General features: G+C 43.7%; 1 protein-coding gene across 3 annotated transcripts in view; it reads right to left on the bottom strand.

The window, feature by feature from the left end:
• Positions 1 to 1,213: 1,213 nt before the first annotated feature.
• The window catches only part of ANKRD33B (ankyrin repeat domain 33B), a 151,942-nt gene continuing 125,389 nt past the window's right edge, over positions 1,214 to 27,766 (bottom strand). For all 3 annotated transcript variants that reach the window (XM_033929827.1, XM_033929830.1, XM_033929829.1), the window contains one exon: positions 1,214 to 2,252. In XM_033929827.1, coding sequence (XP_033785718.1) covers positions 1,444 to 2,252 — 809 coding nt within the window. In that variant the 3' untranslated portion in view covers positions 1,214 to 1,443. The remainder of the gene's footprint in view (positions 2,253 to 27,766) is intronic.

Here is a 27,766-nt window from a genome sequence, read left to right as displayed (position 1 = left end):
GCTTGCAAAACCTTCTAGTTTTGTGGACAAACAGCAATGCTATTTGCTAATTAGAGGGAAAAATCCATTAACTGAAGCACAGCACATGAAAAGCATAGCTTTAGGTTTCTTGCTAAAAAGCTTCCCTCTTTTCTGACTAAACAGTGCTCTAATCAGCTCATTCTTGAAAGCAAAGAAAGCACATAGAAAAAAAATATATAGAAGGAATACATTACTTCATTTGCAAAAGCTTAAAAACAGATACAGACCTTAGCATAGCTTCTACGTCATTGCATTGTGAGATCATCAAGGTGCACCTGCAAGGTAGAATGCCACAATTAATGTGTTGGAATTTGAACCCATGACCTCTGGAAAATGAGCACAGGGATTTTACCTGGTGAGCCACAGCTGCTTCCTTTTGGTTGTGGGGGTTCCTACCATGAGAGCTTAGTGATCCTAGCCATGTAAAGGTGAAAATACCTGAGAAGATCATAGCGTAGCAGATCCCTAAGCTATCTTATCAGATGTGAGGAAGAAAGATATTGGTGGAAGCTATTGCAGCTCAAAGGGTAAAAGTCCTGTTCCCATCCCAGAAACTCTGGTTGGCTCAGGTGCCTAAATCCCTTCCTATGGGAGAGGCCTTAGGCCCCTGGGCCAATCAGGGCTTTAGGCCCCTCCCCGGAGCATCCCAGGATGCACAGGGAAGGGAAAGGCCCATCATTCGGAAGAGGTGGGCCTGCCAACCAGAGGGAGCGGGCATTCTGGCCTTCAAGAAAAAGGTACAGGAGTGGGTTTAAGGGGTGTTTAGAGGGGTGCCGGCAAGAGGGAGTGGACAGCCCTTCCGCAGCCGGTGGAGTTTCAGGGGTTCCCTGCCGTAGCTGCTCAGCCAATCAAGGTAGGGGAATTCCCTCTCCCCCATCAGCTGAGTGACAGGGACTCCCAAAGCCATGATTCTGTAACCGGCACCCTAGAATGATTGACAGACAATCCAACTTTACAGAATCCAACTTTAAAGTTACAGAATCGCGGTTTTGGGAAGTCCCTGCCACTCAGCTGATGGGGGAGAGGGAATTCCCCTACCTTGATTGGCTGAGCAGCTACAGCAGGGAACCCCTGAAACTCCCTGAGTGGGAATTCAAATGCCAAACATCTTAAGAAAGTACATATGAATTATGAGTGCCTAAGATGAATGCTACTACCAAGCATCTATTACTTTTTCTTTTACCCAACAGAGTATTATGGAAGTATTTATTATGGGCAAGCATACACATGTTTTCTCTCTCAAGTGACCTCAATTGTTTAATCAGCAGCTACAAGATCACCAGTTCTTAAGCTTTTCTTTCAGTGTTCACCCACATCTTTGGTTCTGTACTACAGATTAGTTAATTATAGGAATCCTTCAACTAAAGGCTGAAACAAATTTCAATATCTCATTTAAAAGTTCTTTTTCCAACAGACATTTCTCTATCTCTGATCCACCTCGGCTTTTCTGTGTTCTCCCTTTTTCCTCTCTTTTACTTCTTTATACCTCCACTTTGGAATCTGTAGGTACGTATTGTCCTTGACACTGTCTTGTCTCTTTATTTTCTCTGGACGGTAGGTAGGTGATGGAGCTTTCTTAATACGAACTTTAGGGATGACAAACCCTGGTCTAATGCTGCTTTTTCTAAACAGATGCAAGGGAATTAGGCTTGTGCTCCTTGCAGTAGTCACATTAGTCCCCTGAGGTAAAGGCAAGCCTCCAGACCAGACACTGGCCCTCCCTTCTTTCTTCTTAGGAATCACAGTGATCTGAGAGTTCTGGAACAGTTTTGCATAGTTTATTATATGTTTTTTGTCCTGGACTTGCATTTCATGAGTCCTTTGCTTCTTAAGGATTTCCTGTACTGCAAACCTGTGTTTTCCCACACAGGGAGGACTTTCTGGACACACGGTCTTGCAGGTCACTGCAATGAAAGGACTACTCAGACTTGTGGTCATTCTAACCATGTGATCAAGAACACCATCTTCTTCAGGGTCCCTGTACCAACTGAATGTCAGTACTGACTTTATATACTCTGAGAACCTTTCTATACAGCTTTTGGCCTCAGCAGCTTTGACAAGCAGTTCATTCATCTTAGGCCATTCTGGCTTATAGTAATCACAGAATTGCTCTGGACATGGCCTATTCATCAGTTTCTTCATGAGGAAGGCAGTGTCATATCTCCCTGTGAATCGTGCCCATTCTCTGGATGTCATTTTTCTGTTTGGATCAGTTGCATAAATATCTGCACCTTAAATAAACAACAAAAAAAAACATAAATAAAGAAATAAAACAGCATTACGTCATGTTAACAATGTAAAACATGCTCAAATATGTTAGTGTGACTTTTAGCTTATTTTCAGGGCCCTGTTATGTTATGGCTCCATCTTGTTCCAGACATTAAACCAAAATATTTTGTTCTGTTAAGGAAAAATATATACTCTGCGTGCCGTGCTGTTTTTGCTACTACAGACTATGGACTTTTCCTCCAGGAACTTGCCCAAACCTTTCTTAAAACCAGCTACACTATCTGCTCTTACCACATCCTCTGGCAATGCGTTCCAAAGCTTAACTATTCTCTGAGTGAAAAAAAATTCCCCCTATTGGTTTTAAAAGTCCCTTCTCCAACCCAGTTTAAGAAGTCATCCACAATGAGATTTTCACACTTATCTAGAGATATACAAAACATTATAATGCCAGGCCAATGCCCAGGCCTCCATGCATTGGAGGGAGGCTTTCAGCGCTTTTAGAGAAGTGGGCAGAGATTACTGCAGATCACTGGGTGCTGTACATTCTATGACAGGGGTACAAATTCAAGTTTTATCTTCCCCTTGCAGAGTTTTTTCTAGATCCCCTAGTGGGGAAACCAGAAATAGCAGCACAGGTCAGTGCAATGGTCCAGAGATAACTGGATATAGCAGCCATAGAGCCTGTTCCGGAGTCTGACTCGGGCTCCGGCAGATACTCAATATCTTTTATTGTACCATCAAAAGGCACCGAGGACTGAAGACCAATCCTGGATTTCAAAGCTAAAAACACTATCGCAGCTTAGTAAAAGGAGCCCTTAATTTTCCCCACCACCAAATTTCCCCGTCCCGCCCCACCCGGCTACTTTTTCAAGTCACCCGGCTGGAAAAAAATTCTAGGGAGAACACTGATGTCTGTAACAAAAATCTCATGCACGAATACAAGATGTCCAAGATGGTACTTGGAGAGACCTAGAACATAAGAACATAAGAAGTTGCCTCCGCTGAGGCAGACCATAGGTCCATCCTGCCCAGCGGTCCACTCCCGCAGCGGCCCATCAGGCCCATTGCCTGAGCAATGGTCTATACCTATCTATACCCCTCAATCCCTTTTTCTTCTAGGAATCTATCCAAACCTTCTTTGAAACCATTTAAGGTTTTCTTGTCTACAACAGCCTCTGGAAGCGCGTTCCATGTATCCACCACCCTCTGAGTGAAAAAGAACTTCCTAGCGTTTGTTCTAAACCTGTCCCCTTTCAATTTCTTCGAGTGCCCCCTTGTGCTCGTGGTGCCCCTTAATTTGAAAAATCTGTCCCTGTCTACTTTTTCTATGCCCTTCAGGATCTTGAAGGTTTCTATCATGTCTCCTCTAAGTCTTCGCTTCTCCAGGGAGAAAAGTCCCAACTGCTTCAATCTGTCGGTATATGGGAGATTTTCCATTCCCTTTATCAGTTTAGTTGCTCTTCTTTGTACTCCCTCAAGTACCGCCATGTCTTTCTTGAGGTACGGTGACCAGTACTGGACACAGTACTCCAGATGCGGCCGTACCATTGCATGATACAACGGCATGATGACTTCCTTCGTCCTGGTCGTAATACCCTTCTTAATGATACCCAACATTCTGTTTGCTTTCCTAGAGGCTGTGGTACATTGCGCCGATGCCTTCAGTGATGCGTCTACCATCACTCCCAGGTCTCTCTCCAGGTTACTGACCCCTAGTGGTGTTCCCCCCATTTTGTATGTGAACATCGGGTTCTTTTTCCCCACGTGCATGACCTTGCATTTCCCCACGTTGAAGCTCATCTGCCATTTTTCGGCCCACTTTTCCAGCTGCGTTAGATCCTTTTGGAGATCTTCGCAGTCTTCCCTGGTTTGGGCCCTGCTGTATAGTTTGGTGTCATCTGCAAATTTAATGACTTCACACTTGGTTCCTGCCTCTAGGTCATTTATGTAGATATTGAACAGGAGCGGTCCCAGCACCGACCCCTGCGGAACTCCTCTCGTGACCCCTTTCCAGTCTGAGTAGTGGCCCTTCACGCCAACCCTCTGCTTCCTGTTTGCCAGCCAGTTTTTGATCCATCGATGGACCTCCCCTTGTACCCCGTAGTTCCATACCTCCCAGGAAAAAGACTTGGGAGTTCTGATCGACAAGTCGATGAAGCTGTCCGCGCTATGCGTGGTGGCGGCGAAAAGGGCGAACAGAATGCTATGAATGATTAAGAAGGGGATCATGAACAGATCAGAAAAGGTTATCATGCCACTGTACCAGGCCATGGTGCGCCCTCACCTGGAGTACTGCATCTAGCACTGGTCGCCATACACGAAGAAGGACATGGTACTACTTGAAAGAGTCCAGAGAAGAGCTACTAAAATGGTTAAGGGGCTGGAGGAAATGCTGTACAGTGAAAGATTGGAGAAACTGGGCCTCTTCTCCCTTGAAAAGAAGAGACAGAGGGGACATGAGCGAAACATTCAAAATACATTACATTAGGGATTTCTATTCCGCCATTGCCTTGCAGTTCAAGGCAGATTGCAAAAGAATTATCCAAGATGTATTACAACAAGAACTTACAAAAAAAAAAAAAATTGGTCATTTTCAAAAAGAGTGAGAAATGGGTAAGGTTATTTATTTGGGGTAGTTGGCTTTAGTGAGAGGTGGAGTTTGAGACTTGCGGTATTATTTCTTTTTTCAGAGTTTTCTTGAAGAGTATGGTCTGAAGGAAATAGACTTAGCAGATAAAGACAGATTGTTCACCCTCTCCAAGGTAGGGAGAACGAGAGGGCACTCTCTAAAGGGATAGATTCCATACAAAGGGATAAAACTGGAACACTCTTCCGGAATCTGTTAGAGGGGAAAACACAAGTACTCAGAAGAGGCTGGACTCATTTAGAGCACTGGTCTTTGGCCTGGGGGCCACCGCGTGAGTGGACTGCTGGGCACAATGGACCACTGGTCTGACCCAGCAGCGGCAGTTTTTATGTTCAAGAAAGTCTTAATTCAAGCAAATGCTTTACCATCAAATAAGTGCTTCTCCAGCATGTTGTTTGATCCAAAATGGCTCCTTTTCCTGCATGTCTTTTCAAAATGGCATCTATTTTAGGGGCCCTGGTTGCAACAATTACTTGCCTCAATTTGCCAATTAGAGTAGCTGCATGACGATCTTTCAATCCATCTCTTATTGCAAGTTGCAGAATATGAACAGCACAACGCATATGTTAAATAGTAGTTTGATATTCTTTATTCATTTTCAAAATTACATTAAGTGTTAAATATATTCATTCACATTAACATTAAATACATCACTTACAAACAATCATTGATTATATTACATAAAAACTTATCCCTTCCCCTTTCCCATCCCACCCACCCATATATTCCATTATCATATAAAACATGTAATAATAAAATTCCCCCCTCCCTACCCCTTAAATTGATAAGTATTTGTTATACTTATGTTGAATAGTAGTACACTCAGTAGTTTCAAACTCAGTTTGCAGGCCACATTTTTGATTTGTAGGTACTTGGAGGGCCTTAGAAAAAAATAGTTAATGTCTTATTAAAGAAATGACAATTTTGCATGAGGTAAAACACTTTATAGTTTATAAATCTTTCTTTATGGCTAAGTCTTAATAATATTGTCATTTATAGCTAAGAGACATATGATCAATAAACTTTTATTTTACTTTTGTGATTATGATAAACATACCGAGGGCCTCAAAATAGTACCTGGAGAGCCACATGTAGCCCCTGGGCTGCAAGTTTGAAACCACTGGCTTAGATGCTTCTTCAACAATGTTATCCAAAATGTCACTATTCTCTTTGTTTTCACTTTCTCCAATACTTGCAGAACTGTCTTCCTCTAATATCTGTCTGTCACTTTCTTCATTTTCTCAATTGTGCTCAACATATCAGAAGCATTATCTGTCACAATACATAGAATCTGTTCCTTTTTAATTTCAAAATCTTCCAGAACATCCTCCACTAACGTCTGAAGATAGTCACTGGTGTGCCTGGGTATCCTTTACTTCCAAGGTTCATGTTATTGTTTTATTATTTTCATCAACAAATCTAACATTAATAGCAAAATAATTGACTCTGTGACATGTGCATGCATCCATTTTTATGAAGACAAAATGTCCCTTCAGTCCTTTTTGTAGTTCTTCCTTTTTACATTTGGCCTCTTCAATTATAAGTTTCCTTATACTTTTTCTTTCCAGAGAAACACCAAGGGCCTCTTCTATCAAACTGCGCTAGCAGTTTGTAGCGCGGTGAGCCACACTGAATGGCCCGCACTGCTCCCAACGCTCATAGAGTTCCTATGAGCATCGAGAGCAGCGCGGGCTATTCAGCACAGCTCTCTGTGCTAAAAACTGCTAGCGCAGTTTGATAGAAGAGGCCCCCAAGCTTTTTAGCCATTTCTCCATTTAGGCCTAAAAAGGCTGGCTGTGAAAAGAAGGATAGTGGTACACTATTCTTTACTACCATTTCAATAATGTGTTTTTATTTTTTTATTTTTCTGGTGTCATTGTTATGGTAACTTTGTCAGATATAAAGAATCTTCTTAGTTGTGTTTGGTCTCCAGTAGATTTCTGAACATTTTTTATCCCAGAAGTAGATAGAAGTTGTGAATGAGAAAGATATCAATTAAAATATTCCAACACTTTAGGATGAAAACGTTGCAAGTGTCTTTATAAATTTTATGCTCTTGTAGGTACATTTTTGTTAGACCTACTGAAACTGCTAATTTTTGCATCACATTGGCACACGTAATGTTTCCCATCACTTGATAATATAAAGTGCTCATAAACAGCAGACTTTATCGTGTTTGTTGACAGACTTTTTGCCACTGTGAATGAGGTGCCGCTTTCACTAAAATATAAATGTAAAATATGTTATACTAACTAGCATATTCTTTGATTTAAATACAAACATACACATAGTCCTGCACTATTGCAAATATACATATATACAACACGGCACTATATACAAACAAGCCCTGCACTAAACTTAGACATAATTTGTCCTATACAGATTTGTCCTATACATAATGTGACCATTTATTTTTTTCATCAAAACAGGACATCTATTAATATTTAGTCCTGCCCCCACACAATATCTTAATAATTCATAATGGTAAACATAAAATATATAAAAAACCACAAAGCACACTATGCAGAGAAAATGTTAATTATCATTGCCGAAGAGAGAGGAGAGAAGGGGAGCAGGAAGCAGAGGAGACAGGCAGCGTTGGTGCCGAGCACCGAAGAAAGCAGAAGGAAGTAGGAGGACAGTAGGCTCGGGGTAGCGGCGAGAGTTCGCTCCGCCCCCCCCCACGCGTCACAGGCAGCGCCGGACTCCCCCTTAAAGGGGAGGAGCCAGCGCGGCACACGCGGTGCCGAAGAGAGAGGAGAGAAGGGGAGCAGGAAGCAGAGGAGACAGGCAGCGTTGGTGCCGAGCACCGAAGAAAGCAGAAGGAAGTAGGAGGACAGTAGGCTCGGGGTAGCGGCGAGAGTTCGCTCCGCCCCCCCCCACGCATCACAGGCAGCGCCGGACTCCCCCTTAAAGGGGAGGAGACAATGGCGCCTAGCCGTTCGGTGCCCGGCAAAGGCGCTCGCCTTAGCGAGAGCGCCTTTGCGAAGGGCCTCAAGAAGGGCCAAGTTACTACACCCAGGAGCACCAGGGAAAGACTGAAGGGTACAGAAGAAGCAGGCGCAGAAGGAACGAACTCACACAAGCAACAGTAAGGTAAGGTAGAACAAACACAGCACACACAAGAAGTAGGCAGTAAGGCAAGAAGCAGGTGCAGAAAGAAGCAGTCTCACAAGGAACAAACACACAAACAAAGTATAGTAAGGTAGAGCAAAGGCAGCACACACAAGAAGAAGGCGCAGAAGGAAGCAGGCACACAAGGAACACGTAGTCTTAAGTGTTATCTTAAAATAGGAACGACTATGGAAGCAGAGGAAAACCAGAAGATGAGCTTTCCAATGTTCTGCACCGACTGTCATATGTATGACTACCTCCCCTCGGGGAGACAGTCGTATGTATGCGGTCGGTGTCAGGAGCTGGAAAGCTTGAAGAAGGAAGTCAAGCGACTAGAGGACAAGATACAGGAGCTAGAAGGACTTTACACCACGGAGGACCCAATCAGGACAACTGAAGACTTCATGAGCGAGAGGCACATTGAGGAGGAAGTCAGGGAACTCGAGAAATTCATTGAGGAGGCATACAAGAGGAGGGTGGAAGAGAATGAACTTCAGATAAAAGAAGAGGTTACACCAACATCGAAGAGAGAGCAAGAAACAGAAGACCACAAAGAAGACACCCCTGGAGGAAAAACACACGAAGGCGAGAAATTGACCAGTCGATGCCCAGAGGAAGAAAGAGAGAAGCATACCGAGGACATCGACCTGAGACCGAAGCAAACATTGAAGAAGGGAAAGTCAGCGATCCTAGTGGGGGACTCGATCCTGAGGCATGTGGACAGCCACATAGCAGGAGGGAGAGAGGACCGACTGGTGACCTGCCTCCCAGGAGCGAGAACCAAGGACATCGGGGACAAAATTGGAAAGATCCTGGAAGGAGCAGAGACGGAAGAGACCACAGTAATGATCCACATTGGGACGAATGATGTCAGCAGGAGGGACTACAGAAGAAACACACTGATAGAACAGTTCAAGATTCTGGGAAGGAAGCTGAAGATGAGGACCCAGAAGATAGCGTTCTCAGAGATCCTACCGGTACCGAGGGCAGATGTGAAAAGGCAAGAGGAACTACAATCAATAAATGCATGGATGAGGAGATGGTGTGAGGAAGAAAGATTCCACTTCGTGAGGAACTGGACGACGTTCTGGGGCAAGAGCAAGCTCTACAGGAGAGATGGACTGCACCTGAGCGCAGCGGGAACTAGACTTCTAGCAAACAACGTCAAGAGAGGAATAGAACAGGCTTTAAACTAACAAGAAGGGGAAAGCCGACAGTCGACCAAGCGTCGATGATTCGGAAAAAGGTATCTCGTGAAGATACTAAGGAGAAAAAAGGCTGGGATGAAACAAGGGACAAACTACAGGAGTCGACTAACAAAGGAGAGGAGATTAGAAAGATCGTAACCAAAGAGAAGAATCTAAAGACAGAAGCACAGGGAAAGGAAATGAAGGCAACAAAATTCCAGGAGCTAAATTGCATATATACTAATGCAAGGAGCCTAAGAAACAAAATGGGAGAATTAGAAGCCATGGCCATTGCAGAGAACATAGACATCATTGGAATCTCTGAAACATGGTGGAACGAGGAAAGCAGATGGGATACAGCACTGCCGGGGTACAAACTCTATCGCCAAGACAGATTAGGACAGAAAGGCGGTGGAATAGCACTATACATAAAAGAAAGCATACAATCGACAAGAATGGACACAGCAGAGACGGCCAACAAGCTAGAATCGCTATGGGTTAAAATACCAGGAAGGAAAAGGCCTGAAATAAAGATAGGTCTATATTATCGTCCACCCGGACAAACCGGAGAAATCGATGAAGAAATGGAAGCCGAGATGAAGCGAGAATGCAAAAGCGGTAACACAGTTATTATGGGAGACTTCAACTACCCTGGGATAGACTGGAGTCTTGGAAGCTCAAGATGCGCTAGGGAGGCAGACTTTCTGGAGGCTGTACAAGATTGCTTCATGGAGCAGCTTGTTAGAGAACCGACGAGAGGAAATGCCACTCTGGATCTAATCTTAAATGGGCTAAAGGGACCTGCAAAGGAAGTGGAAGTAGTGGGACCATTGGGAAACAGCGATCATAATATGATCAAGTTCAAGGTGGAAATAGGAATACTGAAAGGAAAGAGAACCATAGCAACAACTTTTAACTTCAGAAAGGGAAACTACGAAGCAATGAGAGGAATGGTAAAGAAGAAACTTAGGAACACTTCCAAAAAATGGCATACGGTAGAACATGCCTGGTCCTTTTTCAAGGATACGGTGAGTGAGGCGCAAAATCTGTATATCCCCAGATTCAGAAAAGGGTGCAACAAGAGTCGAACAAAAGACCCGGCGTGGATAACTAAAATAGTGAAGGAAGCGATAGGCAATAAGAAAAACTCATTCAGAAAATGGAAGAAGGACAAATCTGAGGGAAACTGGAAAGATCACAGAAAGTATCAAAAAGAATGTCACCGTGTGGTTCGAAAAGCCAAAATAGAGTATGAAGAGAGGCTAGCCAAGGAAGCACAAAATTTCAAGCCGTTCTTTAGATATATTAAAGGGAAACAGCCGGCTAGGGAGGAGTTGGGACCGCTGGACGACGGAGACCGGAAGGGAGCGGTGAAGGAAGAGAAAGAGGTCGCAGAAAGACTTAACATGTTCTTTTCGTCGGTATTTACAAGCGAAGACACAACCAACATACCGGAACCTGAACAAATCTTCAAGGGAAATCAAGCACAAAAGTTAACAACCATGGAAGTGAGCCTTGATGATGTGCGCAGGCAGATAGAAAAACTAAAAACTGACAAATCACCGGGTCCAGATGGAATCCATCCAAGGGTTCTGACGGAACTAAAGGAGGAAATAGCGGAACTACTGCAGCAAATTTGCAACCTATCTCTGAAAACAGGTGTGATTTCGGAGGATTGGAAGATAGCCAACGTTACGCCCATCTTTAAAAAGGGATCAAGAGGGGACCCGGGAAACTACAGACCGGTGAGTCTGACCTCAGTACCGGGGAAAATGGCGGAAGCACTGATAAAAGAAAACATCGATGAACATTTTGAAAGAAACGAACTTCTGAAAACCAGCCAACACGGTTTCTGCAGGGGAAGATCGTGCCTGACTAACTTACTGCACTTCTTCGAAGGAATTAACAAACAGATGGACAGAGGAGACCCCATAGACATCATATACCTAGATTTCCAGAAAGCCTTTGACAAGGTGCCTCATGAACGTCTACTCCGGAAACTGAAGAACCATGGGGTGGACGGAGATGTGCATAGATGGATCAGAAACTGGTTAGAAGGTAGGAAACAGAGGGTAGGGGTGAAGGGCCACTACTCAGACTGGAGAAAGGTCACGAGTGGTGTTCCGCAGGGCTCGGTGCTCAGGCCGCTGCTTTTTAACATATTCATAAATGATCTAGAAACAGGGACGAAGTGTGAGATAATAAAATTTGCAGACAACACCAAACTATTTAGTGGAGCTCGGACAAAGGAGGACGGCGAAGAATTGCAAAGGGACTTGGACAAACTAGGGGAATGGGCAGAGAGATGGCAGATGAAATTCAATGTTGAGAAGTGTAAAGTATTGCATGTGGGAAGCAAAAACCCGAGGTATACTTATGCGATGGGAGGGATGTTTTTGAATGAGAGTACCCAAGAAAGGGACTTGGGGGTGATGGTGGACATGACAATGAAGCCGACAGCACAGTGCGCAGCTGCCGCTAAGAGAGCGAATAGAATGCTAGGTATAATCAAGAAAGGTATTACAACCAGAACGAAAGAAGTTATCCTGCCGCTGTATCGGGCAATGGTGCGTCCACATCTTGAGTACTGCGTCCAGTATTGGTCTCCGTACCTTAAGAAGGATATGACATTGCTCGAGAGAGTTCAGAGGAGAGCGACACGACTGATTAAGGGGATGGAAAGCCTTTCATACGCTGAGAGATTGGAAAAACTGGGACTCTTTTCCCTGGAAAAGAGAAGATTAAGAAGGGATATGATAGAGACTTACAAGATCATGAAGGGCATAGAGAGAGTAGAGAGGGACAGATTCTTCAAACTTTCAGAAAATAAAAAAACAAGAGGGCATTCGGAAAAGTTGAGAGGGGGCAAATTCAAAACAAATGCTAGGAAGTTCTTCTTTACCCAACGTGTGGTAGACACCTAGAATACAATTCCAGAGGACGTTATAGGGCAGAGTACGGTACTGGGGTTTAAGAAAGGATTAGACAAATTCCTGCTGGAAAAGGGGATAGGGGGGTATAGATAGAAATTTACTGCACAGGTCCTGGACCTGTTGGGTCGCCGCGTGAGCGGACTGCTGGGCGCGATGGACCTCAGGTCTGACCCAGTGGAGGCATTTCTTATGTTCTTATTTACGAGTTCCGGGGTTTTTTCAAAGATGTCAAGGCAGATTACTTTAAAATATGCAATGTCACTTCCATAACTATAGAAAAATAGACAAATATAGTGCAAAATATAGACAGCAGATATAAATTCTCAAAACAAACACATTTTGATCACTAAATTGAAAATAAAATTTTTCCTACCTTTGTTGTCTGGTGATTTCATGAGTCTCTTGGTTGCACTTCCTTCTGACTGTGCATCCAATCTTTCTTTCTTTTGTATTCAACATTTCTTTCACAATCCAGCCCCATCCCCTTTGGGTCCAGGTCTCTCTCTCTCTTTTCCCTCCATTACCCTCCCCAGATCCAGTGTCAGTTCTCCTTTGTACCTTTGTTCCAGGTCTCTCTCTCTCTCTCTCTCTCTCACCCTCTCTGTCCGAACCTCCCATAGTCCTGCATCTGTCTCCTGTCTTTTACCTTTCGTCCAGACCTTTCTCTCTGTAGTCTTTCTAATCTGCTTACAACACCCATCCCCTTTCTCTGCCTCTTTCTCTCCTTCTTTCCTTCCTCCCTCCAAGCAGATTTTAGCATATCTCTTTCCTCCTTTTTTCCCCTCAGATCTAGTATCTGTCTCCTTCCTCTTCCTCCTCCCAGGTCTAGTATCTGTCTCCTCCCCTTTCCTCCCCATCCCCCTCTGCTCTGGCATCTCTCTCTCCGCTCCCTTCCTCCTGTTCTTCCTTGATCGATCTTCTCAATTTATTTTCTGCCTCTGTCTAAATTCTTTTTTACTATTCAGTCCTCAATTTCCCTCTTTCACTGTGTCTACCTATAGCTTGCCACCTGTTTCCCCCATCCCTTCCAGAATCTAACTCTATCCTCTTCCCTCAATCCAGCATGTTCCCTTTTTTTCTCTTCCCCACTTCCTTCCAGCGTCTGCTCCCCCTCTCCCTCACACTTCCATTCAGCAGCTGTCCCTCCTCCCCCCCCCACACTTCCATTCAGTGTCTGTCTCCCTCTCTCTAGCCCTTCCATCTACTGTTCACCCTCTGTCTCGCCCCTTCCATTCACTGCCCTCTCTGCCCTTTCCATCCAGTGTCCGCCCTCTCTCTCTCTCTCTCTTCCATATAGCATCGTCCCTCTTTCTATGCTCCTTCCATAAACTATGTATCCTGTTCCCCTTCTCTTTGTACATGATTGATTTCAGCTCTGCCACCTCTCCATTTTTCTCTCTGTCACCACCCCTCCCCTATGCTCTGGCATCTCTCTCTTCTCCTTTCTTTCCTTGCCATCCCATGGTCTGGCATCATCCCTTCCCTGATTCCCTGGCATCTCTCTCCTTTCCTTTTCTTCCATCTTTCCCTCCCCTCCATGCTCTGATATCTCCTCCTTCCTTTCCCCTTCCTTTTCCTTTGGTCTGGCATACCTTCCTCCTTCCCTCCATGCCCTGGCATCTCTTCTTCCCTCCAAGCCCTGGCATCTCCTTTCATTCCCTCCCTCATCTTCCTTCTCCCTCCAGTTGGGTACAGCAACACTCTCCCCTGCAGCTCCAGACTTCCCCACTCCTGCTCCCCCAAAATTGACGATGCTTCAGTTCCTCTTCTTCCTTCCTCAGTCCCCCCAGCGGGACCCTGCGGCACCATCAGCTCTCACTCCAGTGTCAGCCCTGCAGCTCTGGACTTCCCCACACCAGCTCCCCCTGGATCGCTATTATTGTAAATGTTATGGCAGCCGCGGCGCTGTAATCATCAGAGGAGACCTGCTGTCAGCCTGCCCTGAAACTCTTCCTGCAACAGCGACTTCCTGTTCCCACCTAGGTGGGCAGCTGCTGCAGGAAGAGTTCCGGGACAGGCCGAGGTTAGAAGTCTCCTCTAAGCGTGCTGGTCCAATGTCGCCTTCAAAACCGGGGAGGAGGGGGGTTTGAAGCGGCGATAGGCAGCAGGAATGGGGGCAGGTCCGGGGAGGCAGGCTTCGGCTTTGGCGCTAGAGGGAGGAGAAGCGATCGCCTGTCCCCACAGACAGCTTCGGGACGCTATTTGTCCCTGAAAATGGGACATTTTGGCGTCCCGAAGCTGTGCATGGGGACAACAGGATAGGGGATCTAAAAAGGGAACAGTCCTGTTCAAAACGGGATGTACGGTCACCTTACCTATACTGAAAAACTTGCACAAACATATACACTATACACACAATACAGAGCTCAGAAACAGACACACAATATGCACTATAACAAACATTCCTGCACCATACACACAAACATACAGATAGCCCTGTAGTGTTATCCAGAAACATGCACACAGCCTTCCATCATAGTACACACAAGCAGCCATGTAGTTTTAAAATAAACATGAACACTTACAGTTGAATCCAAAAAGCTGTTCCTCCAACTTATTCTAAGCTCTTTTAGCAGACAGAGGAAGATGAGCAGCCACTGCTGCCTATATCTTTGTTTGCAGATCTTCTGCTGAAAACAGGGAAGTGGGAGGCTCCAGGGCCACTTAACTAACTTCCTAGTATTAGTGGTGTGCAAAATGATGTTAAAGTTCAGCCCTGTATCGGAGCATATATGGAGAGTGCAGACAGGACACCTGAACACACATCAGGCCATAGCACTCGCCTACACCTACATTACTATACTTGTTTACACTCAAATTAACTTGTTAAACACATTATCTCTGAAATAAACACTTTTTGTAATGTACATAATCCAGATTACAATAATGTGAATGTCAGGTTGTATAATAGCTCAGCTGAACTTCACACTAGTAGAAATACAAGTTTCAACTTTCTTTATTTTTTTATATACTATTTATCATACAGGTATCTAAATAGTTAACAATAAAATAGGCGGGTAGCATTAACCAAGATGGTCCTCTTACCAAAAATATTGTACCCTTTACAGATGTTGCCCCTTTGGGTGTGGCGTAAAGATGTCGAAGTATATCAGGGCATTATATCATCCTTCCTATGGCACGTCATAGAGCATGAATTGAATACCACAAACTGACCCACTTATATAATGTGGTGGCTTTGCTGTGCTGGCTTCATGAACTTTATAACAGGCATTACAAATTTGCACCTGCTCATCTGTCGCATCTGAAAGCCCACTCGTACTCTGTCTTTTCTGCTTCATGCATTGAAATGGGATTGGTGGCGGGGATCTATAGGTTGTGCCAGCGGATTCTCCCCCTTTGTTGAATTGGTGGGCAATCCGGCCTTCCCGGCTGGCCTTTCCCGGTCGCCCTTTGAGAGATGGATTAGTTGTGGTTGTTGCTTTATTGATTAGTTGGTTCCCTTGGCTGATGGTTCCCTTCTTTTTTCTCGAACTGCTAGAAGACCTAGGGGGTGCCCTCTAACCACTCTTTTGCATATCTGCAGATCCGCCACTATATGATATCTCTGGAGCGGGAGGCTGGTGCCTGTCCCACATTCACAGAGTTGGATAATTTATTTATGTGCACTCCTGCTTCTAATAATCGTCTGTTGGCATGGTATACTATGAGTCTAGAGTAGTGCCCCACACCATCTTTCTCCATTTTGGGGAGGACTTGATAGGAGAGGAGATCTTGGATAGTGATTTAGCTCTCAGTTTTTCCTTTGCGGCCTCCCTGGGTCCTAACCCAAGCCTTCAGGAGCTTCAATTCAAGCTCCTTCATAATGCTTACATCAGTAAAAGTAGGGGCTGGCAGATGGGATTGTGGGATGATGATAACTGTCCTAAATGTAAGATTGGGAAGGCCACCTTATTACACCATTTTTTTGGAATGCCCCACTCTGACTAGATTTGGGAACGGGTTGTTTAATGTGATGGGGACGGTGGGGGCAGTAGCGTACCAAGGGGGATGCGGGGGGGGGGCGGTCCGCCCCGGATGTACATCTTGGGGGGGTGCAAAGCTGGCTGTTCTCACTGCCTCTAACACTGGCCCTGCAGCTCCGGACTTCCCCACACCTGCTCCCCCCCGATCGCTATTATTTTAAACTTTATGGCAGCCGCGGCGCTGTATTAATCGAAGGAGACTTCTAACCTCGGCCTGCCCCAGAACTCTTCCTGCAACAGCAACTTCCTGCCTAGGCGGGAACAGGAAGTTGCTGTTGCAGGAAGAGTTCCGGAGCAGGCCGAGGTTAGAAGTCTCCTTCGATTAATACAGCGCCGCGGCTGCCATAAAGTTTAAAATAATAGCAATCGGGGGGGGGGGGAGGGAGCAGGTGTGGGGAAGTCTGGAGCTGCAGGGCTGGCGTTAGAAGGACTAAGAGCTGATTGTGCTGCAGGGTCCCGTGTGGGGGGGAGGGAGGAAGAAAGAAGACTAACTGAAGCATTGACAATTTGGGGCGAGCAGGTGTGGGGAAGTCCAGAGCTGCAGGGGAGATTGTTGCTGTACCCAGCTGGAGTGAGAAGGAAGATGAGGGAGGGAATGAAAGGAGATGCCAGGGCTTGGAGGGAAGGAGGAAGGTATGCCAGACTAAGGGAAAAGGAAGGGGGAGATCTCAGAGCATGGAGGGGGAGGGGAGGGAAAGATGGAAGGAAAGGAGAGAAATGCCAGAGAATCAGGAAGGGCAGATACCAGACTGTAGGGTGCGAAGGAAAGAAAGGAGAAGAGAGAGATGCCAGAGCATAGGGGATGGGTTGGTGACAGAGAGAAAAAATGGAGAGGTGGCAGATCTGAAATCAATCATGTACAAAGGAGAAAAGGATAGATAGTTATGAAAGGAGCATAGTAAGAAGGAAGATGTTGTATGGAAGAGAGAAGGCAGACATTGGATGGAAAGGGCAGAGAGGGCAGTGACTGGAAGGGGCAAGACAGAAGGTGAACAGTAGATGGAAGGGGTAGAGAGAGGGAAAGACACTGAATGGAAGTGTGAGGGAGAGGGGGAGCAGACGCTGGAAGGAAGTGGGGAGGAGAAAGAAAAAAGGGCACATGCTGGATTGAAGGACGAGGATAGCGTTAGATACTGGAAGGGGTGAGAAAAAGAGGTGGCAAGCTTTAGATAGACAGTAAAAAAGGACATTGATGAGAGGGTAGTAAGAACGTAATCTAGACAGATGCAGAAAATAAATTGAAAAGGAAAATGAGGGAAAAAAGGGAAAGGAATTGCAGAGGAGAGGTGTGGGAGAGGGAAGGAGAGGAGAGAGATGCCAGACCAATGGGGGTGAAAGGAGAGATGGAAGGGGCATAGAAGGAGAGAAGATGCCATATAGGGGAAAAGAGACGGCAGACAGTGGATGGAAGGAAGAGAGTTACAAGAAGATGAGGAAAGCAGAAACCACAGAAGACAAAGGTAGAAAAAAATTTTCTATTTATTTATTGCTTTAGGAGACGTGTCACTGTTTCTGTGGTGTTGCATTGTATGCAGAGTCCAGCATCTTACTGGTTCAATTTAACCTTTGTCTATGTATTTCTATTTTATCCCCCCTTTTACAAAACTGTGGAGCGTTTTCTAGCGCCAGCCGTGGTGGTAGCAGCTCTGATGCTCAGAATTCTATGAGCGTCAGAGCTGTTACCACTATGGCTAAAATCCACACTACAGTTTTGTAAAAGAGGGATGGGTTAGTTTGTGATGACATATTCCATACTAGGCGAAGGTGTTTTCTGTGTTCTGTGTGTTGGAAAGACATGTTTTTTTTTGTTAGGCTTGACTGCAGGATTGATCTGTACTAGTCTGGCTTATTTAGTTTTACAATGGGTTTATTGATGTACTGCTCACTGCAGTATGTAAGATGCTGCCTTTTCCTAGGTACTCATGTGTGACGTGTGGCTTGTTACTAAAAATCATGTTTTCTGTACAGGTGCGGGGGTGTCAAAAAACAATGGGCCCCGGGTGTCACATGTGCTAGGTACGCCACTGGGTGGGGGACAAGCCCTGTGAATAGTCTTATAGGATTCTCTTGTTGGAGCTCACTTCTGAATTAGAACAGCAGGGTACCGAGAAGCTGAGCGTCGGTTTCTTATGGTGGGCATTCTACTTGCTAAAAAGCTATACTACAAGTGTGGATTTTCGCTGAACCGACTCTACCAATGTGGCTGAATAAAAGGTTGGAAATGGCGACTTGGGAAGAGTCTCCGATGCTCACAGCGGGGGCTATCACTGTTTCACTTTGGCAGCGGTTTCGGACTCTTTACCATGTTTCCTCCACAGCTTCGGGAGGGGGAGGGAGTTGCTAGGTTGGGGGGGAAGGAGAGGGCTGATGGGGGGCTGAAAATTTGGGTTTGCATGAGGCTGGTGTTCTCTTCACCAGACGACTTTCCTCTATTATTGTTCGGACACGCTTTGATTCTGTACTCTTTGATGTGTGTGTAAAGTGTAATGCTACTTGTACTTGTGTTTTAAGCTGCCTTAAATAAAGTTTTTAAAAAATGATTTGAGTTCAAAGGTGCCAACTTTAGAGAAATATTATGCTTTTCAGCTGGAAATTTGCAAGCACATGACCTGAATTCTTTTCTATGAACAGCTCTCAATGATATGTACTGTAGTTATGGACTATAGTTATTTAAATACTGCTTAGCTTAAAAGCAGCTCATTAACTGAATCATATTTAATAAATGAGAAAATAAGAATAACAGTAAAAGAATCCTTACATAAACAAAATAGCATAATGAAATATTTAACAATTATCTGCATTACATTAAAATCAAGCACATTGCTAAAGAGAAACTTAATTAACAATTTTTCAAATATTTACAGGACTGCTAACCATGCCCAAAAGTCAAAGGCACATTAAAATGAGGCTTTGACTTTTTAAATATTATTTTATTCTTTTATGGGAACAAGATTGCTTTCTTGCCATAATTCTAAAACCTAAGAAAAATAGTTTGTGGAGATTTGGCTAGATCTGAGAAAGGCAAGGAAAGATTAGGTTCTTACCTTGGTAATCTTCTTTCTTGTAAACCCACACTCTATTCCTGAACTCTTGGGTAGTCAAGCCTATCTCGTTAGATCTCTTATAGGAAGCATCATTTGCATAGCTTGCTCTTCCTCTCTTACCTCTAGACTGCCTTCCAGCTTCCAGTATGTGACAAAACAGAGGACACAGAAGAGGGAGGGTATGGGGAAACTCCCTGAAAAATGTCTAATCTGTTCATATTATGCAACATCGCATCAAACATTTGGAAAATAGAATAAACAATGAACACTGAGAACTCAGCCTGCACCAATACAGTGGGAGCAAATTACTGATAGTCCCCCTGCATTGAAGAATGCAATATTCGTGGATAGTATTTATGCTAAGGTTAGACAAAGAAACAAGAAGTTCAACTTACCAGTACCCATTAAGGCAGACATAAGGTGAATCTTCAACTCCCAGAGTGGGCTTCAGGAATAGTGTGTGGGTTTACAAGAAACAAGATTGCCAATGTAAGAACCTAATCTTTCCTTTTTGTACAACCCCACTCTTTCTGAACTCTTGGGACATATTAGAGCAGTCCCTCAAACCCAGGGTGGGAATGATGAGCCTACCAGCAGAAATAAAAATCCTAATGCAGAATCCCTTTTGGCCATCACATCTATTCCATAAAACTTTGTGAAAGCTTCCAGAGAAGATCAGGTGATAGCTCTACAAAATCTCTTCTGGGGAAACCACTGAAAATTCCACCCATAAAAAAGTGATGCCATGCATGGAATGAGCCTTCACTGAAATAGAGGGTCACTTGCCAGCTACAATATAGGTGGTCGATTTCAATGCTGGTCTGGCCTTACAGGTCACCCCAACCAGCATGAACAGATGATCAGACAAATAAATCCTTTTGGGATTTCCAAGTATCTTAGCAAAAGCTTGCGCACATCCAGAGATTTTAACACTCTTGTCATATTTACACAAACCCAAGGGTATGTAGGCTGGAAATCGCACCTCCTGATTGATGTGGAAGCCAGAAACCACTTTTGGCAAAAAAGAGAAAACAGTGCACAGGGTCTCGCGTGAGTCCATAAACCAAAGAAAGCGATCTCTGCAGGATAAAGCCTGAAATTCAGACATTCTTTAGGCACAGGTAATGGCCACAAAAAATATTGTCTTCATGGAGAGATCCATCAGAGAAGCTTGGTCCAGTGGCTTGTAGGGCTCACAAGTGCCCTGAGAACCAGGTTAGGTGTCTAAGTCAGAAATGACTGACTTAGCACAAGGCAGAGCCATAGCGCACCCTTTAAAACCTAACCACATTCGGATGGGCTGCAAAAGAGCCCTCCCCCCCTTGGGCTTAAGACCGAAGCAAGAAAACACAGCTATCAGAACACTCGGAGTCGACTGCTAGGTCCCTTTCCAGGCCCTCCTGGAGAAAGGCACAGACTAGCAAGATTGATGCCAAGCTTGGGCCTTCACTCTTCCTAGAACGCCAGATCTGGAAACACTGCCAGGCCTTCATGTATGCTACAATGGTCGATTTCTTCTTGCCATGTGAAATGGTAACAACCACACCATCCTAGTAGCTCCTGCGCACTAGAGCTGCACGCTCAAGAGCCATGCAAGCCCAAAGCAGGCTGGATCCTGTAGGGCTGTTGGGCCCTGTGTGAGAAGCCAAGAAAGACAGGCGAATCCAGTTGCAGACGATCTAGGTCTGCATACAACAGGTGTCTTGGCCAATTGAGCACCATGAGAAGTACCTGACTTCGATGCACCTAGATCCTTCGCTGGAGATGACTTATCATGGGCCATGAAGGAAAGGCATAGAGACTGTCTTGTGGCCATGGCTGGTTCTTGTTGGTGATAGAACTGAGCCGCTTCCTTGTTGGATACTGATACCACCAAGTCAAACACTGGATGACTCCCATATCCTCACTAAAATGTGAATGCTTTCAGGGACAGCAACCATTCCTCTGGTTCCAGGATTTGGCAGCTGAGATATCCGCTTGCACGTTGTCTACTCGTACGCATGCTGCTGAAAGCACTAGATGGGTTTCCTTTCCTCCCATCGAAAGGGTATTTGGGCCTCTAGACATAGGGGTTCACTTCTGGTGCCCCCTTGGTGAATGACATAGGCCATTAGTGTGGTATCATTTGAAAAGACTCACCCCACCTTGTACTGGAGCGAATTCTCAAATTGTAGAGAGCCAGCCAAATTGCTTGAAGCCCCAAGTGATCGATTGACCAGCATCCCTGGACTGAATGGTCCTTGCAAAATGCTCCCCTGCTGTAAAGTCTGGGGTCTGTCATCAAGATCACCCAGGTGATGATGTGGAGGGAACTCCCATGGAAAGAGAGAGAGGACTCAACCACTAGGCTAGACTGCAATGAGCGGATTTCTTTGTTGACACAGAGAGAGTAGTGCTTCTGGAAGCAGGCACACGTGAGCTCTTGTCCAAAGAACCATGAATATGGGGATAAGGAGATAAGCCTCTGTCAAATCCAGAGAGGCCAGAAATTCCCCTAGTGCAACAAGGCAATCATTGACCTCACCATTTCCATTCGGAACCGTGGGATTTTGAGGGCCAAGCTGACTGCTTTGAAATCCAGGATTGGTCTCCAGTCCTCGGTGCCTTTTGATGGTACAATAAAAGATATTGAGTATCTGCCATAGCCCGAGTCGGACTCTGGGACAGGCTCTATGGCTGCTATATCATTATCTCTGGACCATTGTACTGACCTGTGCTGCTACTTCTGGTTTCCCTCACTAGGGGATCTAGAAAAAGCTCTGCAAGGAGAAGATAAAACTTGAATTTGTACCCCTCTCGTAGTATGTACAGCACCCAGTGATCTGCAGTAATCTCTGCCCACTTCTCTAAAAGCTCTGAAAGCCTCCCTCCAATGTGTGGAGGCCTGGCTATTGGCCTGGCATTATAATGTTTTGTATATCTCTAGATAAGTGAGAAAATCTCATTGTGCATACAATATCTGGATGACTTCTTAAACTGGGTTGGAGTAGGGACTTTTAAAACCAATAGGGGGAATTTTTTTTCACTCAGAGAATAGTTAAGCTTTGGAACGCATTGCCAGAGGATGTGGGAAGAGTGGATAGTGTAGCTGGTTTTAAGAAAGGTTTGGGCAAGTTCCTGGAGGAAAAATCCATAGTCTGTAGTAGCTAAAACAGCACGGCACACAGAGTATATATTTTTCCTTAATAGAACAAAATATTTTGGTTTAATGTCTGGAACAAGATGGAAAAAACACAAAAGGCAACCTAGTCACATCAAGGTTTGTGTGGGGGACGCTCAGGACGCCAAAATTGGCTCACAACTAATAAACCAAAATGGGGTGAATATAATATAATATAGGGTGCTCTCAGTGTGAACCCTCAGTGATAGGAGCACAGCTCCGACACTTCACTTCTGGGTCAAGGCGGTAAGCCTCCACCCACACACCATCATTGAGCACCCTAAGTGTGCTGAAATTAAAGGGACCCGAGTCCACTAAATCAAACAAATCAAACAATCAAAGTGAGTAAATTAAACTTAACACAAACAACCTGAGCGACCCCCAAACCCTGCCAGCCAGACCCCCCCGACTCACACAACCAAATCAAAAATCACCATACAAAAATCAAATGAACACCATACTTATCTGAAACTATCTCACAAGCTGAAAACGCAAAAAACCGCGCCAGGAGAAGAGGTTCGACCGCGCTGGTTTCGGGAGGAGCCCTTCTTCAGGAACCTGACCCCCGACGGTACACGAACAAAGAGGTCGGCTGGAGGGCGAGTCCAATTGACCTGATTAAAAGCCTTGGCGGCATCAAGGCTAATGAGTATGCCTACTGTACATGTGGCTTGAGCTCTCTGAATAGCGGTTAACAATTGCGGACATTCAAAACTGAATGCTGCTTTTGTACAAATTCCACCTGTTTGGATACTATTAATTGAGGTAAAAGGGATGCTAAGCGATTGGCCAAGATCTTATCCAGAATTTTGATGTCTACATTGATGAGGAGTATAGGACGATGAGAATCGACGTCAATATCCGACTTACCAGGTTTTGGGATTAATGTAAGGTATGCCTGATTAGAGCCCTCCGGAAAAGCGCCCTCCAATAACACCACTGTATAATAAGCCTCCAAAGGTCCACAAAGATGGGGAAACAATAATTTATAAAAACCCATCAGGGCCCGGCACCAAACAGCTCTTAAGCTGTTTAACCACCAATTGTAGTTCTTTCCCTTGGATTGGCTTATTCAGAGAAGAACGCATAGGAGATGACAACCGTGGTATCCCTGCATCCTCCAGGTAATCGCTAGCATCTGGTCCCTGATCCCCCTCCATCAAGGAATAAAACTGCCTATAGTGGCGGAAAAAACAATCCGCGGATGTGGTCACTGTCAAGCCATCAGGTAGGCGTAAACAAGGAATAAAGCGATTAGGCTGCCAAGGTTTAGTTAGTGCGGCCAATAACCATCCAGGCTTATTCCTGTGTTTGTAATAAAGATACTTAGTGTAATACAAAATTTTTTTTAGTGCGCTCATGTATTAAAGTATTAAGAGCAGCCTGGGCGGAAACCAATAATTCTCGCGACCGAGCCATGGGCTGTGCTATGTGTTGTTTCTTCAATGCAATGCATTCCCGCTCTAAACATATAATTCCTTGAGCTACTCGTAGGAATGTATTGTTTAACAAATGAGAACGTTTCTGTAAACTATTCTGCAAGAGAACATGTCTGCAGGGTCAGCATGACCTCAGTAAGCATGTTGTTCACTTCCTTCTATTGCTGACAGAGGTGGAACCAATAGCACGTGATGAGTTAAGTCATTGTTGCTAAAGGAAAGTATTAAAATAAAATTAATAGGAAATCATGTGACTTGAATAGAACCAATAGAATATTGTTGAAGTATGCAATTTGTAAATGATTTTTAATTGAAAGATGTACCACCTACGTATGTTTAATAATGAATTAATTAATGATGTCATTATCCCAATAAAATGACCAGTCACTGGTAATACGATGAGACTTGACTGTGAGCTTATTAACTTCAGTAAATAGTCAAAGCTTTGACTATCAACCAAGTGTTTGTGTTAAATTTCTTTCTTGATCTCCTCCGAGTTAGAATTAAGAACTGAGGAATATATTTAGGAATCGAGGAGCATGTATGTAGCCTGTCCACATAGTTATTTCGACCAAACAGTACAAATCTGCTTTAGTCTCAAAAAATGTGAATATGATAAGTTCCTTTTGAGAGATGGATTATGATGACTAGTATAATGATAAGCATTTGATCAGTAGGTTTCCTAGATAATGTGGTGGATAAACTATACTGTTCTTTGTATATCAGAAGGTCTAAAAAACAAATTTCTGTAGGACTTGAGCTCATTTTAAAGAAAGATTAGAGTCTCTGGTATTGAGCCATTTGAAGAATTTATTTGAATGTACTTGATCACCACATCACATAAAAAAATGTTGCCTATATCAGTGATTCCCAACCCTGTCCTGGAGGAACACCAGGCCAATCGGGTTTTCAGGCTAGCCCTAATGAATATGCATGAGAGAGATTTGCATATGATGGAAGTGATAGGCATGCAAATTTGCTTCATGCATATTCATTAGGGCTAGCCTAAAAACCCAATTGGCCTGGTGTTCCTCCAGGAAAGGGTTGGGAACCACTGGCCTATATAACATTATAATACATTTCATTTCTAGACTGCAAAAACTCTCGGATCAATGCGGTTCACAAAAACAAGAAACTGGACAACCCCAGTACCTACAAAATGATCATAGACATTTTAAAAATTTCCTAGGAACCTCACAGATAAAATCAATTTGAATATTTTCTAAAATGAATGTATGAACGCAACTGGGCAAATAGAGTATGTAACTCCCTATCCCAACTAGCAGCCTGATAGACAAACAGGCGCTGTAAGAACTTTTTGTAAATGCAATCTAAACACAAATACAACCTAAATACAAATAAAGATGTAATACCTAAAGGGTGATCCGCTTTTTAAAAAAAGTAAATAATTCCAATAAATACTCGGGTGCCTGCCCACATAAAACTTTGTAACACAGAGTCCTAAATTTAAATAATATCCGGGCATCAAATGGAAGCCAATGGAGCTCTCTGTAATATGATGTAATATGATCATATTTCTTCAGATCAAAAATCAAGCATACTGCCACAATTTGGATTTTATGTAATCTAACTAAATTTGTATGTTGCCCAGCCAGATGAACTGAATTACAATAATACAGAGTGCTAAGCATCAAGGATTGAACCAAAGTCCTGAATGTCATAGGGTCAAAATAAGCTTTAATAGTGCACAATTTCCACAAAATAAAAAAACATTTTTTGACCAACACAGAAATAAATGCCTTCATAGACAAGTTTCTATCTAGATGCATGCTAAAATTCTAATTTCTGATTCAATAGGGTAGGTAGCCCAGTATCAAACTTCTATTTACCAGCCGATTTGAGGGAGAAGCAAAAAAAGAACTTAGTTTTGTCCGAGTTAAGTTTTAATTTATAGTCTCTCAGCCAGTTATTCACAATGCACATAATCTCTTGAATGACATTAAGCGTAGCTACAGGACTTCAAGTTGAAAGCAGCTAGTCTCTCACCCAAAGATGCCAAATAGATATTAAAAAGCACCAGGGACAGTATGGAGACCTGTGGCACATCACACGGATTATTCCAGATGTTAGAAAACACACCTTTAAAATATACTTGATAAGTGCGAAGTTTTAGAAAATCCCCAAACCATCGAAGTATTTTACCCGAGATGCCCATGGCATCCAAACAATTAAGTAGGTTGTCATGGTCAACTACATCAAAGGCACTGCTTAGATCAAACTGCAAAAGCAGTGCTCCCATTCCCTTGATGAACAAAGCATACAAATAATTCAAGAGTGAAATAATTAATGTTTTAGTATTATGGGAGGATCGAAAACCAGATTGCGATGGATGCAGAAAAGAAAATTGATCCAAGTAATCCAACAATTGTTGGTACACAATTCCTTCCATTAACTTTACAAATAAAAGTATGGAGGCAACAGGTATATAGTTATTGACCTCAGCAATGGAATTTTGGGGATTTTTGATGTGAAGTGATTATTTTCATTTTGAAAACATATTTCATTGAAAAATATCACGGCAAAACAAAGAGAATACCACAGCAATTACATCATAGTAGCCATGAATAAACATAAGTCCACTCAAATACCAATCCAGCTTTTCAAATTTTCTACCACCACCACCACCACCACCACCACCCTCTCCCTCCCACCCTCAAAGTACGTGATAGCTCCAGTGAAGGAAAGCTGATCAGAAACAATCGCTAACTGGGTAGTCACAAGTTCAACAATCTACTCCGGTCAACCAGAGTTAGGGAATTCCAAAATGGTTCCCATGTGTACTGCAATTTTCACCCTTTAGGAGTATCCAAGTCAGGGATTCGTAGTCACTCCATTTGCAGATGGTGAATAAGCAGTGCCCTCCACTGAGCCAGTGTAGTGGACTCCGAGTCTAACCAATGCAACAAAATAGATTTCACACCCAACACAAGAGAGATTTTCAAAATGTCTCACAGACCCCTGGGTACTGGGGCCACAACTGGGCACGTAGAATAAAGTAACAAAGGAGTTAGGAGAAATCGCATTCGCCAGAGATCTGAAATATGTTGTAAAATCCTCCAAAATCGGGTTATAGTAGGGCAAGAATATAGCATGTGGCCTAGAGTAGCAGTGGAACAAAGACACTTCGGACAGAGTCCTGGCGAATGGCCATTTCTTGAGCCCAAACGGGTGAAATATAAAGTTGCATTGCTATCTTATATCCAATTTCCCAGGGAGAGATTGGCAGATTCAGATGGGACATAATATGGAGATACTGTTTGATTATACCCTCAGGGAGTGTCAACCCCAGGTCAAGTGGTGTGATTATTATATGTGCTTTTCCTTTTGGAAACTCTCCCTCTACCAACATAAAAATCAACCAATTAAAAAGATTTTTCTGAACAATAAGGCTAGAAGTTTTCATAATAGTTGGTGAGCAAGAGTCTAATAAGCATATTTAGCATATGTTAGGTATAAATTTTTTAACTGAGTCCAACTCGGTGGCTCAAAAAGAGTACCAATTCAAATCTGCCAAACATGCAGTACAAGGCACATGTAATAAAACATGACTGTCAAAGGGTTTTAATTTTCTTCTCAAAATGAGTGGCAATCTCTAGAGATGATGGAGCCTTATCTTGAATGTTAAATCAGAAACGAATGTTTCTGAATGTTAAATCAGAATGTTAAATCAGAAACATCAAAAATAGATGATACTATTTTAAAAAGTTCTTTAATATTTAGCATACTTTTGCTGAATAGAATTGCTTGCGTTTTCCTTTAATTTCCTCTTTATTGATTCTGGAACTTGGAGATGCAGCTGCATGGACGTGTAACTGTTGAGCTCACACTCCTAGGCATCTTCAGAGCATTTTTTAAAAAGTGATTTAAATTTTTTCCTCAGAAGCTGATACACCTAATTCTACTCAACAATGACTTCTGTCAAGCAAACCAAAATTGAGGCGACTTCAAACCCTGGAGGAAAAGCTAAAAGGCAAAAGGCAGATCCAAC

Source organism: Geotrypetes seraphini, chromosome 2 (assembly GCF_902459505.1).
Source record: "Geotrypetes seraphini chromosome 2, aGeoSer1.1, whole genome shotgun sequence".
Taxonomy (NCBI): domain Eukaryota; kingdom Metazoa; phylum Chordata; class Amphibia; order Gymnophiona; family Dermophiidae; genus Geotrypetes; species Geotrypetes seraphini.
Note: the sequence above shows the minus strand (reverse complement) of the source record. Positions and strands in the feature narration are given on the sequence as shown.